General features: G+C 46.7%; 1 protein-coding gene across 1 annotated transcript in view; it reads left to right on the top strand.

Moving 5' to 3' along the window:
- The window catches only part of TK2 (thymidine kinase 2, mitochondrial), a 23,378-nt gene extending 17,929 nt beyond the window's left edge, over positions 1-5,449 (top strand). Inside the window, exons 7-10 of the mRNA XM_006909728.3 lie at positions 710-798; positions 1,441-1,520; positions 3,982-4,062; positions 5,153-5,449. Of these exons, the coding sequence (XP_006909790.1) occupies positions 710-798; positions 1,441-1,520; positions 3,982-4,062; positions 5,153-5,251 (349 nt within the window). The 3' untranslated portion in view covers positions 5,252-5,449. The remainder of the gene's footprint in view (positions 1-709; positions 799-1,440; positions 1,521-3,981; positions 4,063-5,152) is intronic.
- The last annotated feature ends 6,717 nt before the right edge of the window (positions 5,450-12,166 follow it).

Here is a 12,166-nt window from a genome sequence, read left to right as displayed (position 1 = left end):
AACAATTTCAATATATAATATTCGTCCCCTGCTCTTCACTCTTGATATGAGAACTAATATGTCGTTAAATTTTGGAAAATATGAATAGGTATAATGAAAAAAAATGAAAGTCTCCCATAGTCCTGTAGGTCAGAGAAAAGCAGTTAACATTTTGATGTTTTTCTTTCCAGTCTTTTTTCAAAATATATGGATGAATACTCTTGAAAATATGGTTGGGTCATACTGTATGCAGTTTTATGTCCTGCTGTTTTCATTGAATTATGAGCATGTGATTATTAGCATTTCCATGTCATTAAATATTATTTTACAACATCATCTTTTAGTTACTGCATGGTTTTGTTACATAGATATACCGAGATTTAGTTTTTCATTATCTAAACAGTTCTACAGTGGGCATCCATGATTATTTCTGCAAAATAAATTTCTGAAAGTGAAATTTGCTACTCTACCTCCTAACCTGAGTGCTGTCCCTGTCCTCAGGCTTTAAAGCCCATTTCTCCTCTTAGAGTTCCCATCCCCAGACAGGGGGAGATCAGGGGTGTTAGGATCCTTGTCATCACTCTACATCCATTGTCATATGGATCACGCTGTGCCATGGTGCCCTTGGCAATGCCCTTTCAACAAAAGCCATCCCTAGTTCCTTTTGGGGAATGGTGCATTTCAGAAACTTTCTCGTGGGTAATCAGAGCCCTTACACCTCTCATTGCAGCGGGAAGATGCCTGAAGTGGACTATGTGGTTCTGTCGGAGTGGTTTGACTGGATCGTGAGGAACATCGATGTGTCTGTGGATTTGATAGGTGAGGCGGCCCCTCCTGACCTCTCTCCCCAGCCTCCCTTCTAGTCTTCCATCCCCTGGGCTCAGTGAGGATGAGCTTGTCCAGGCACCCAACATGCAGGGCTGGTAGGTGGGGGGCCCTTACCATTGGTGATTCTTTTCCTATATCAATTCAGCCTTTTCCCCAAGGGCATGCAGAATTTGTGGGCTTCTGGTCCCTCCTGGAGAAGCACCCTAGTCTCAGTTCCTCAAGCTGTTTTCCCCTGGGTCTATTGTGCTTTGGTGGGTTTTTCTAGTTTGTAAGGGAGGGAGGAGGGGACAGAACCTGGACATTTACTAAGATCCACTGGGTGCTTGGTCCTGTGCTAAGCTCTGTGTTTGTGTGTGTGCATGCGCACACACCTAATTCAACTCATGATGACCCCGTGGGGCTGATGACATGGAAAGGGAACAAAAGTCAGGGTGAGGGTCAAGGTGCCTGTCAGGTCACAAAGCTGGTCAGTGGTCAAGCTGTGAGCTGCCCCTGGTCTGTGTCTCCTGCTCAGAGATTCTGGCAGATGTTTTTTTGCCATGCCTTGTTGCGTTCCTTCTTTCCCCCTCTCCTTGGCTTTCACTTTCAAGCAGTGAACAGAGTCATTAGAGCCGTGTACTTTTGTAATCTCAGTTTATCTCCAGACCACTCCTGAGACCTGTTATCAGAGGTTAAAGATGAGATGCAGGGAAGAGGAGAAAGTCATTCCATTGGTAAGAACCCCCTTTAACTGGGTTAGAGATGAACTGGGAACCTGCCACCACCCGAGCCTTGCCCCACCCTCCATGAGATCATTGTGCTGTTGTCACAGAGAGAGAAATAGGAACTGAGCATATCAGAGGGCGAACTCTGACTTCCTCTGTGGCTGGAGATCCCATGCAATGTCTAGATCTGCTTCACTTCCTGTGTCCCAGATTAAGCAGTTGGCACCCTCCCCATCTCTGCCCAGGCATCAACAAGGCGTGTCCAGGTCACTTCCTGAAGATGGCTTGCCTTCCTGCCCTCTGGACCTGCTCTAGAATGTGTCCTTACTCGCTGCTGCATCCCCAGTACTTAGCACAATGCTCGGCCTGGAGTAGCACTCACTAGTAAACACACTGCCCTGCCCTTCTGGGTTCTGGCTCAGTGCCCTGTACTCTAGGCAAGACTGTTGTAACAGACTTGGACAGCCCTCTTTGCCCTGGTCCCTCCCTCTCCATATCCACCTTCAAAATTCAGCCTCCACACTGCTGCATGGGTGATGTTTCCAGTGCAGTACACTAATGCAGTTTCCCAGCCCCAGACCCTCAGTGCCTCATCATGGTCTGGGATAAAGTCCCCATTTCATAGCATGCCATACAAGAGCCCACGTGATGGCTTTATCTCCCTCCACTCTCTGTCTTTCACACTCTGGCCATAACGAACTAGTGTGGCTATACATGTACACACACACACACACACACACGCGCGCGCGCGCGCACACACACAAAATCACTCACTTGCTCACTCACCATGGAGTTACACATGTTGAGTGCCTCTGCATAGTGATTTCTTTTGCCTTCCAAGTTCAGCTCAGATGTTACCTCTTCCAAGAAGACTTTCCTAACCTTCTCTCCATCGTCTCCCCCTGGGCTGACTATGATCACTGTCCTTAGGACAAGCAGACTGAAGCTATTTGTTTACATGTTCTTCCTCATCCCTTAGGAAACTGTGAACTTTTTAATATCAGATCTCATTCTCTCTATCCCCAGCATGTGTCCAAGAGCCTGGCACCTAAGAATTTCTCAGTTAATATTGAACCGAGTGCCCCATGTGAGAAGCTACCACTGGAAGTACACAGACAGAGGCTAGGCAAGCATCCTGGGATGTCATGGGGGTCTAAGCTCAGGACGGCCCTGGAGGCCTGTCCAGCTCCTGAGCCCTGCCCAGCCTTGTTTGTCTGGGCACCAGCAAGGTAGATTCTAGCCATGAAGGTCCAGGCCTCACTCTGGGTAGTTCCTCTGAAATCCAGAGACAGGAGTGATTGGAGGAAGGGTACAGTGGAGCAGGGATGGACCACGCTTTGATGGGGCATAGCAACTCTGTGCCGTGACTCAGATATTTTAAAGAAATGCCACGTCTGGAGTCCCTCTAAGCCATTATCCAAGCCATTATCATAATGATTTTGACTAGACCTACAGGACAAATCTGTTTATTGTTGCTAAGGGAGCACTCAGTAAAAAAGGCAGCAGTGCGGTTTACATGAGCGCGTCTAAGCTGGGAGTAAATTGCCGCTTGAGATGGTGTTGGGTGGCTGAGGCGCCTTGGCCTATGTATGGGAGAGCGTGTACGATCGAGTCCTGCCTGGTACAGAGGCATGGACGGCTTAGGGGCATGTCTTAGACCTGGGCTTTTGTACCCATGGGTTTCACCTTCTTGGGCTTTCAGAAGTTGGTCTTTGTGATTTAGAGCAGGAGTCCCCAGCGCCCAGTCTGTGGCCTGTTGGGAACTGGGCCACACAGCAGGAGGTGAGCAGCGGGTGAGTGAGCGAAGCTCCATCTGTATTTGCAGCCGCTCCCTGGCGCTAGCATCACCTCCTCAGCCCCACCTCAGATCATCAGGCATTAGATTCTCATAGGAGCACTGGTCCCTGGTGCCAAAAAGACTGGAGACCACTGGTTTCGAGAGTCCATGTTACAAGTTGTCTGGTGGAGTGGAAGCAGCGCGAGTGGGGCTCCTAGGCCAGAGAGGGTCGTGTTCTTCTTGGCGGGAGTGAAGAATTCAGGCTGCCCAGGGCTGGGACACCTGGCCATGGTGTGGCCATGGATCCTACCCACCCAAGAAACTGGTGAGCTTGCTTCTAGAAAAGTGGCAGTAAATGAGAGAAGTCAGGCTGGAGGGTGTGTATGAAGTATCAGCAGAGTGCAGCGGAAGGATGGGATGGGCAGCCGCGGTGACTCTTCTGACTGTTGTGATGGCCAGGCTGACTGGCCCAATGCGCAGCTGCATTTCTTGCTGTCCACCTAAGGTTGGCTGCTGTGGGCTGCTTTGTCCAAGCCACTGCCCCATGGTCATTGACATTCGCCCTACCTGCCCGAGACCCTGGATGGGAGAGGTTTGCTAACAGCCTGTGTGTGTGTGTGTGCGAGTGTGTGTGTGTGCGCGCGCACGCACGCATGCGTACATGAGTGTGTTTTTGTTTCTGTTTCCTGGCAGGAGTACCTGGCCGCTATTCATGACCTCTATGAGGAATGGCTCATCAAAGGAGGCCTTTTCCCCATAGGAGCCCCTGTTCTGGTAAGTCCCCCTGACAGGGCACGAGACTTTTCTAGAAGAATGAGTGACCCGGGGAATGTCGGCTGCTCCTCACTTTCTGGGGAAGAAGGAAGTAGAGAGGTTGGAAAGGGCTCCTTCTCTTTCATAGTCCCCATTCTGGACTGAGTCTCAGTAAGTTGGACAGACCTGAATGAACGTGATCTGTCTCAGTTTCATTATACCAGTTATCACAGTAGCATCTCACATATCCAGCATCGTCAACAAAGGAACGTTCCAGATTGTTGAAGCCTCTAGACCTGGGCTTTTGTTTTAACCATATGGGATGGTGGTCTTTCTGATGCCACTGTCCCTTCTTCAAGTAGATAGCAGGTTAAGAGCCTCATTGCACCTTTTCTTGGTGACCCCGGGCATCCGAAGGAATATCATTTGTTGTTCTGGGCTGTCACACAGGGATGCCTTTAGGAGGTGCTGAGGTGTGTAGGACTCTTTGCTCAAGATTACTCATTTCTTTGAGTTCCTGTGTTCGCTTTTTATGGTAACCTTTCTCTTGCTGACACTTGCCGTTTCTAACTCTGTTGATATGTCTGCCCATCCCTTGCTTCTCAGTCCCCTTTTTTTTTATTTGCTGCTGCCTAGTCTCTTTAGTCAGGCGAATGGATACCTAAGACTGTTAGAAATGCATATTCAGTGCTGGATCTGAAGGATGCTCTTGCATAGGCTTTTGTGCATGACCTTGGGGCATCTGTTTGGACTGCTCAAACACTTTTACTCATGGCTCTTTGAGGCAGTGAGGTTGCTGGAAAGTGAGATATTACTATCGTGGATTTTTAAAGAAGTAAAGTCTATGTTTTTTCCCTTATTAATAGAAAATTGGATGGTGTAAAATGATGAGAAAAGAATCATTTAAGAGCTCGCTGTGGGGACAACAATAGTGGATTCTTAAGTGAAAATATAGCTGAGAATGTAGATTGACCTAGAACGGGGAGCTTTTTGGCTTTAACCTTCCTCTCTCTGCCTCTTCCTGCCTGCCTCCATCTCTCTCTCTCCATCTTTGAAAGGAGGATGATGATGAGGTTAAGTGCAGCCTTGTGACTGTGTGTTTAATTTCCAGGTGATTGAGGCTGACCACGACATGCAGAAAATGTTAGAACTCTTTGAACAAAACCGAGACCGGATATTAACTCCAGAGAATCGAAAACGCGGTCCATAGAATGGGAAAGATCATGCCAGAAAAATGCTGGCTGCTGCCAAGTTAGCTGCTAGGAGCGATGTGGAAAATCTTCTCTTGGGAGGGACAAATTTGTTTTCTGAATGTTCTTTTCTCCTTCACCAACGTCTATCCTGCGTTTCTGGCCCTTGTGGGTAAATGACAAATGGGACCAATGGATTTATTGAGCCTTTTAATGTATGCAGCCTTGTATTTTCCCTGGTTCCTCTCATGGTGGTTTCCCATTGCTGGATGCCTCTAATTAATCCCTTAGGAAGAGCCCTGACATCATGCTGGTCTCATGGTCTCTAACCCTTCAGACCATCCAAGAGGGCGAGATACTGGTCTTACATCCAGGGGAGGAAATTGAAGCTCAGAGAGGCTAAGGAACTCCGCAGGGTCACACAGCCAGTGAAGTGGAGTTGGCACCATTCAGACTTTCAGCAATTCCAAACCATTCCCTTGCCCTAGGCTGCCTCATCCTGAGAGCCCTGCCTTTCCCTGCTGGTGACCCTCATGTCTGCATGGGGAGAGCCAGCAGTGCATGGAGCCAGTGTCATCATTTTCTCATTATTTGAATAGTTCTCAGGACAATCAGCATTTCTAGACTTTCACAAAATTGTGCTATGGTTGGCTCCAGCCCAGTGTTTAGTGGTTTCCCAGCATGAAGCCACTGTGGCATTTGCCACCTCATCATCAGGGCTTCTGTGTCCTTAGGAGAATCATGTGTTGGCTTCTGCATGGTGCTTGGTCTCCATATCAGGGAAGTGGCTTTTGGCATCTGGCTGGTTTGCCCAGTGCTGAGCTGGGGCAGGGGGCCACCAGCCTTGGCTTCTGAGGCTCCTTTACTTTATTGTGGCCTTGTGTGTGGAGCTTTGCCCTTAGAATTACTGAGAGTTTGAGGCCTGGGGAACAGATGCACATGGCCTTAGTTTTTTTTTGAAATGTTTTAACGTTCAGGGAGACACTTTGGGCCATAGAGCATGAAACCACCTTTATTGGTTCAGAAAATATCTTAGCTTCATTCAGCTGTAACAATGCATTGAAGGCTGTTTCTTGAATCAAGTAGGAAGCTAGAGAAAGGACAAATATTGTCTTTGGGGATAGTCTGAACAAGAAAAGTTGGGGCTTGCAAGCAAAGGCTTTTGGAGCACTGGTCGAGGCAGGTGGAGAGAGATTCAGGAACACTGGTTGTGGACATGGGCAAGAATCAATTGTGAACTTTGGGGAAACAGGCTTCAGCCCCTCCTGAGAAGTTGGTGTAAACGAAAGTTGGAAGGCCTTGTCCCAGCCTCTGTGTATGTGGCACCTGTGCATGTAGCTTTCTTATGCTGAATAGGTCACAGGTGCCCCTGGTGGTCCAGTCCCAGAGGGAGTGCCAAGAGGGCAAACACTCTGGCTCCTAGCCCTTCCTGTCTCTACCGATTCATGGACTGCGTGGGCAGGATGAGGGGCAGCAGCCCAGTGGAGATGTACCTCCCAGCTCAAATGATTGACTAGAAACGTTGGGGAGCGGGCAAACACTCTGGCTCCTAGCCCTTCCTGTCTCAACCGATTCATGGACTGCATGGGCAGGATGAGGGGCAGCAGCCCAGTGGAGCTCAAATGATTGACTAGAAACGTGGGGGAAGTAAGAATCTGCTACCAGGACTCTTGACATGCCGGGGCCATCTTTGGTAATGTGTACATGATTGGTCCAGTGTTTTCCCCACAGCTCATTTGGAGCATCTGTTTTGGTGGAAATGTGATTTTTAAAAAATCTTCCTCTGTGGTAGCCAATAAATCCTTCACCTAAAATCTGATGTTAATATTGGAGCATTTCCTATTTAATTTTGGAGTGCTTCCTATGCCAGCGATTTTAGCTCTCTGCAGCATCCTATTGCCAGTAAGATAATGTGTTTTTATTTTTGAAGCACCATATTTCCTCACCTGGGATGTATGGGTCCAGAAAAGCTTGATATCCTCCCACCTGGCATCATCGAGAGGATGCTGTGAATATCCACAGTGGCCAGGGCTGGTCATAAAAATCTCCCAACTCAGGTGTCACATGAAATGGCTGGAGCCCAGCTTGCATGAACGTTGCTTTCCCTGTGCGGCATGCAGGGCTTGTGGCAGCAGGGGTCATGGAGTAGTTTTGAACGTTGCTTCTAACCAGGGCAGGAAGAGAGCAGATGGCACATGGTAGGCATAGGGACTAGTTCTTAGAGTAGGGAGAGGCATTCCCAGGGACTCCAGGAATGGCTAGGAGGAACATAGCAGGGGCTGGCATCCTTGAATTACTGGACAGAGCAAGCCAGGGTAACAATGTTCCAGATCTGTTGGTGTTGCTCCATTCTTACCCTGAGGCGGGTTCTGTAGGCTGTAAAATCAGTACACTCCAGAGCTGCCTCAGCTGCTTTGATTCTTGTTAATTAAAAAAAAAAAATTTTTGAATAGCATATACATTTTATTTTAGTCAGCATCTTTAGTGAAATAATTTCAATTTACACTTAAGCTTTTTAATTTTACATGTAAAATACGTGATTAGAACCATTTAAAAATACTTAATGTACCTGGTGATTTAAAAAAAAAATGAGAAATATATTTCTCTTTCTTATACAAGAAGATGGGTGGTCCAGAGCTGGTGTGATGGCTCCGGCACTGTCAGGGTCCTAGGCCCTTCCTGCCTTTCTGTTTCCAGTTTGACTTTCTGCCTTGTGGTTCTTACCTCCAAGTGCCTCACTGTCCAAGATGTCATGTGAGCTCCTACTCTGGCTGATGTTGGTCATCTGGAGGTAGCTCCCCATTCACACTTAAATTCACATGTGGATGATGACCTTTGCAAGGCACAACTAAGATAAGCTGGGCGATTCTAATGAGACTTTGCTAGAGGCCTTGGAGGTGGGGGAAATGCATGAGGGAAGATGCCAGTCACAGGCCGGACCACCTACTCTGGCTTCCAAGCTGTAATGCTCTGTGCCTCACCTCTGCTGACCTTCTGTCTTCATGTCACATCACCCTCACTGCCCGGTGCTGCAGTGTCCTCAGCTCAGTTTGCCTCCTGTGCTGGGCCAAGCCCTGTAAGGGCAAAGACCACTGGTCTGACATACTCCTGCTGCTTTGCAGGGGCTCTCAGGAGGCCCTCACTAGTTGTGGCTTCTGTGGCTTCTAGCTTGTTTTTCCCTTTGTTTCTCTTCTTGTCCCCTTTCATTTCCACCTGAGCTCACCTAGATTAGAAGTGCCCTCCTACAAACAGAGACTCATGGACATGGACAGTAGACTCGTGGTTACCAGAGGGGAGCGGTGAGGGGGGAAAGGAGAGGTAGATGAGATAAAAGGGGTCAAATATGAGGTGACAAATCTAACTATGGGAGGTGAACACAATGTAAAAAAATATGTATGCACCTTACTGTTAAAATGTACAGCTTGAACTTACTGGATTTCGCTAACCAATGTCAGCATAAAAATAATAAATAAATAAATAAATAAATAAGTGCCCTCTTGTCCGAGGAACAGTCAGTCAGAGACCCTTCTTGGGACTTCCATAGACGCCCACCATCAGATCTGGGGAGGAATGGAGATATTTACAACTCTGAGAGCAGGTAGAAGTTTCTGAAACAAGTCTGCCCTTGGGAGCTGTTGAATCTGTGCCACCTTGTTTTCCTAGAGCCCTGGGGCTAGAGCAGGGAGCTCACTTCAAATGTTCACATATCTGAGGAATGAGTAAACTCATCTCTTTGGCCTGGCCACCCGAAGAGTTTCAGTTATTAAAATAATTAACGAGCTCTTGGAAATTGCTAGGAGTCTAATAACAATAATAGCTCCTGGTGCCTCTGGGCTGTGGCGGTGGATTAGTCACTGAAGGCCCCAGGGTCACTGGCACAGGACTTTCTTTTCCTAATAATTCCAACCCCACGGCTCCCTTAAGGCTGGTGTAAACTCTTTGTTTCTCTGGTTTACATGAGATGGTGAACTGGCAAAAGCTGTCATTAAACAGGAGCTGAGAGAAAGCCAATCTTGTAAAATCCAGAATGGGGATTGGCATTTACTAAGGCCTTCTTGAATTTCTGCATTTCTTGGCTTTTACTCCTTCAAGACTGGGATCCGTGGAACACAGGTGTCCTGAGAGATGATAGAAGGTGTTCTGAGAAAAGAGGGTTCTGTAACCTAGGAAATTCGGGAAGTAACACCTGGGTACTGTCTCTGAGATGCACGTGGTACCTTGTACATTAGCCTAGTTGAACTCAAGAACTTGTGACAAAAACACCTTTTAAACTTTAGGCCAGGGTCTCTCAGACTCATTTGACAGAACCCCTCGTTTGGGGAATATTCTTTAACAACCTCCAGAAGTGCTGTGGTTCCTTGGAACATCCATTGGGAAGCACTGTTTTAGGGGACCTGTAGCTGCTGATGGCTCCCAGTTTTTGTGTCCTTTGGGATTCTCTGGCTCATGGTTCTCTACCTTCAGAGATTTCAAGCCCCAGAGGAGATATTAGGCCTCCCCGCAGAGTTTCTAATTCAGTCTGTCTGGGATGGGCCTGAGAATTTGTTTTCTAACAACTTTCCAGGTGATGATGAGGCTGCTTGGGCAGGGACCACCTTTTGAGAACCACTGCTCTAAATTTACGCTTTCTAAAAGGAGTTCAAAGAAACCTTGGCATGTTGTTGAACCTCTTGTGAATGTTGGTTATCTGTCCAATGGGAGCATTGCTCACTTCTTAGGGCTCTGAGGATAACTGACCTGGCGTAAGGAAGGGGCCCAGACCAGGGCCTCTTATGCAGCAGGTACCCCAGAAATGTTCAGCTGACGTGCCCAGAAAAACGGCCGTGATGCAGTTAGTCAGCTCAGTAATGGTGGTAACCATGGTAACCAGCACTTTCCATCAGAGCGGCATAGACGCATGCTCTCACCAGCTAATCTGGGAACCATCTTGACTGACTTGTTTAGTAGGAACAGATCACAGGCCTGGTTGAGGCAGACTCTCAGGACTGTACCTCTGCAAATTGCCTCATGGCCTTTCTAAAATAACAGAGCATGGGACAAGCAGTTGGCTTTTCTTTTAAAAAATGTCCCCATTTCTCATGGGACTCTGGATCTGTACATGGCATTCTGTGGCCTGAGAGGGAGGGCTGAAAGAAATATAGCTGCTTTGCAGGCTGTGGGAATTGATACCTCTTCTTTTACCAGTGAGACTACAGTTCTTACACAGTAAGCAGATGGTTTTCTAGTCTGTTGTCTCATTTCCTAGCAGACTTTCTCCATGGGCCCACATGACCCCTTATCTGCCTATTCCTTAATGCACAGAGCAGATTTATCTGTAGCCAGGGATGGGTAGATTTTGGTAGACACAAGGTCATCTTTGGAAATGCCCAAAAAAACAGGCAGTGACCAATTGCTAAATTTTAAATGAATCTTGCCTTTTGGAATCCACTTGGCTTTGTGGGTAGGAGTTAGGCTTTGGGGTCAGAACATGGTCTGGGATTCCAGTTTCTCTGGTTTTTGGCTGCAAGACCTTGGTCAGGTCACTTCATTTCTGTGGTCCTGTTTCTTCTTCTGCTAAACACTGGAGTTCTGTTTTTGTCCTTACAGGTAGAAGGGCTGCACAGACTAGGAAGGGGTGAGTTAAATGAAGGATGAACAGAGAGGGTCTAGAGTGATGCCTGGCTACTTCCTGCTCCTTCAGACCCCTTCCCCTTCTCTGTACTTGGCTGGAGAGGCAACTAGACTTTCTGAGACTTTCACTGGCAATGTTCCTGGAAGGGGAAGCTGTTGGTGGGCTGCTCCTGGAGATCTTGCTTTTTCATTTTTAAAACATGCTTCTCCATCAGGGCTGTGGGGGAAATATCATCTTAGTATCCTCGCCAGCCATTCGCTCACTCTGGAATCCCCAGGCAATATGTAAGTAGGCCTCTATTCTCTCCATGCCTTCTGACAGCTCTTCCCATGCATCACCCCTGTGCCAGGCTCTGTGCTGGATGCCAAGTTCACACTGGTGAACAGGACAGACACGGACCCTCCATTCTTGAAAAATTAGCTCGTCATAGCTGTTCCCACCCTCAAATATCCTTTAAGAAAACCCACCCACACTGAGGCAGGACAGCACCAGCAGCCTCACGACTTCCTTCTGATGGAGTAAAGAATTAACTCCAATACAATAACATACCCCAAAGAATCAATGATAAAATCAACACAAACGATAAGATTTCAGTGAAGTAGCAGGATACAAAATTAACATACACAAACAATCAATGGAGGTTTTAATGGTAGTGAAAATCCTATTTGGAATGTTAACAAAGAAGGTTAAATACTTTGGAATAAATATAACAAGAAATGTGCAAGAAAAATGTTAAAAATACTCCTGAAAGATACTGAATAAGACTTGAACAAATGTAAAGCCATCCCATTCTTGGATAGGAGGACTCAACATTATAAAGCTATCAATTTCCTTAAGTTAATTTACAAATTCAATGCAATCCCAATAGAAACATCACAGCTGTTTTATGGAGTTAGACATGTTAGACTAAAGTTCATATAGAAAAATAAACGTACAGGAATAACCAGGAAATCACTGAAAAAGAAAAATGATGGAGGACTAGCCTACCTAGACATTAAAACATACTCTAAAATCTCTGTAATTAAATAGCATGGTCTTGGCGCATGAAGAGTCAAATAGACCAGTGCAATTGAACAGAGAGCCCAGAAATAGACCTAAGTACATGCGGAAACAGTATCTGATGGTGACAAATCATTGAGTTGAAGATGGTCTTTTTAATAAGTGGTGCTGAGATAACTGTGGTGACCACTTGGAAAAAGATTAAAAATAAATCCATATCTCACATTATACCAAAAATAGACTCCGAATGGTTAGAGATCTAAGTGTAAAAATTGAAACCATCCAAGTATTAGAAGAAAACATGGATGAATTCTTTAAAACCTTG

This window comes from Pteropus alecto, unplaced genomic scaffold (genome assembly GCF_000325575.1).
Source record: "Pteropus alecto unplaced genomic scaffold, ASM32557v1 scaffold42, whole genome shotgun sequence".
Lineage (NCBI taxonomy): Eukaryota > Metazoa > Chordata > Mammalia > Chiroptera > Pteropodidae > Pteropus > Pteropus alecto.
Note: the sequence above shows the minus strand (reverse complement) of the source record. Positions and strands in the feature narration are given on the sequence as shown.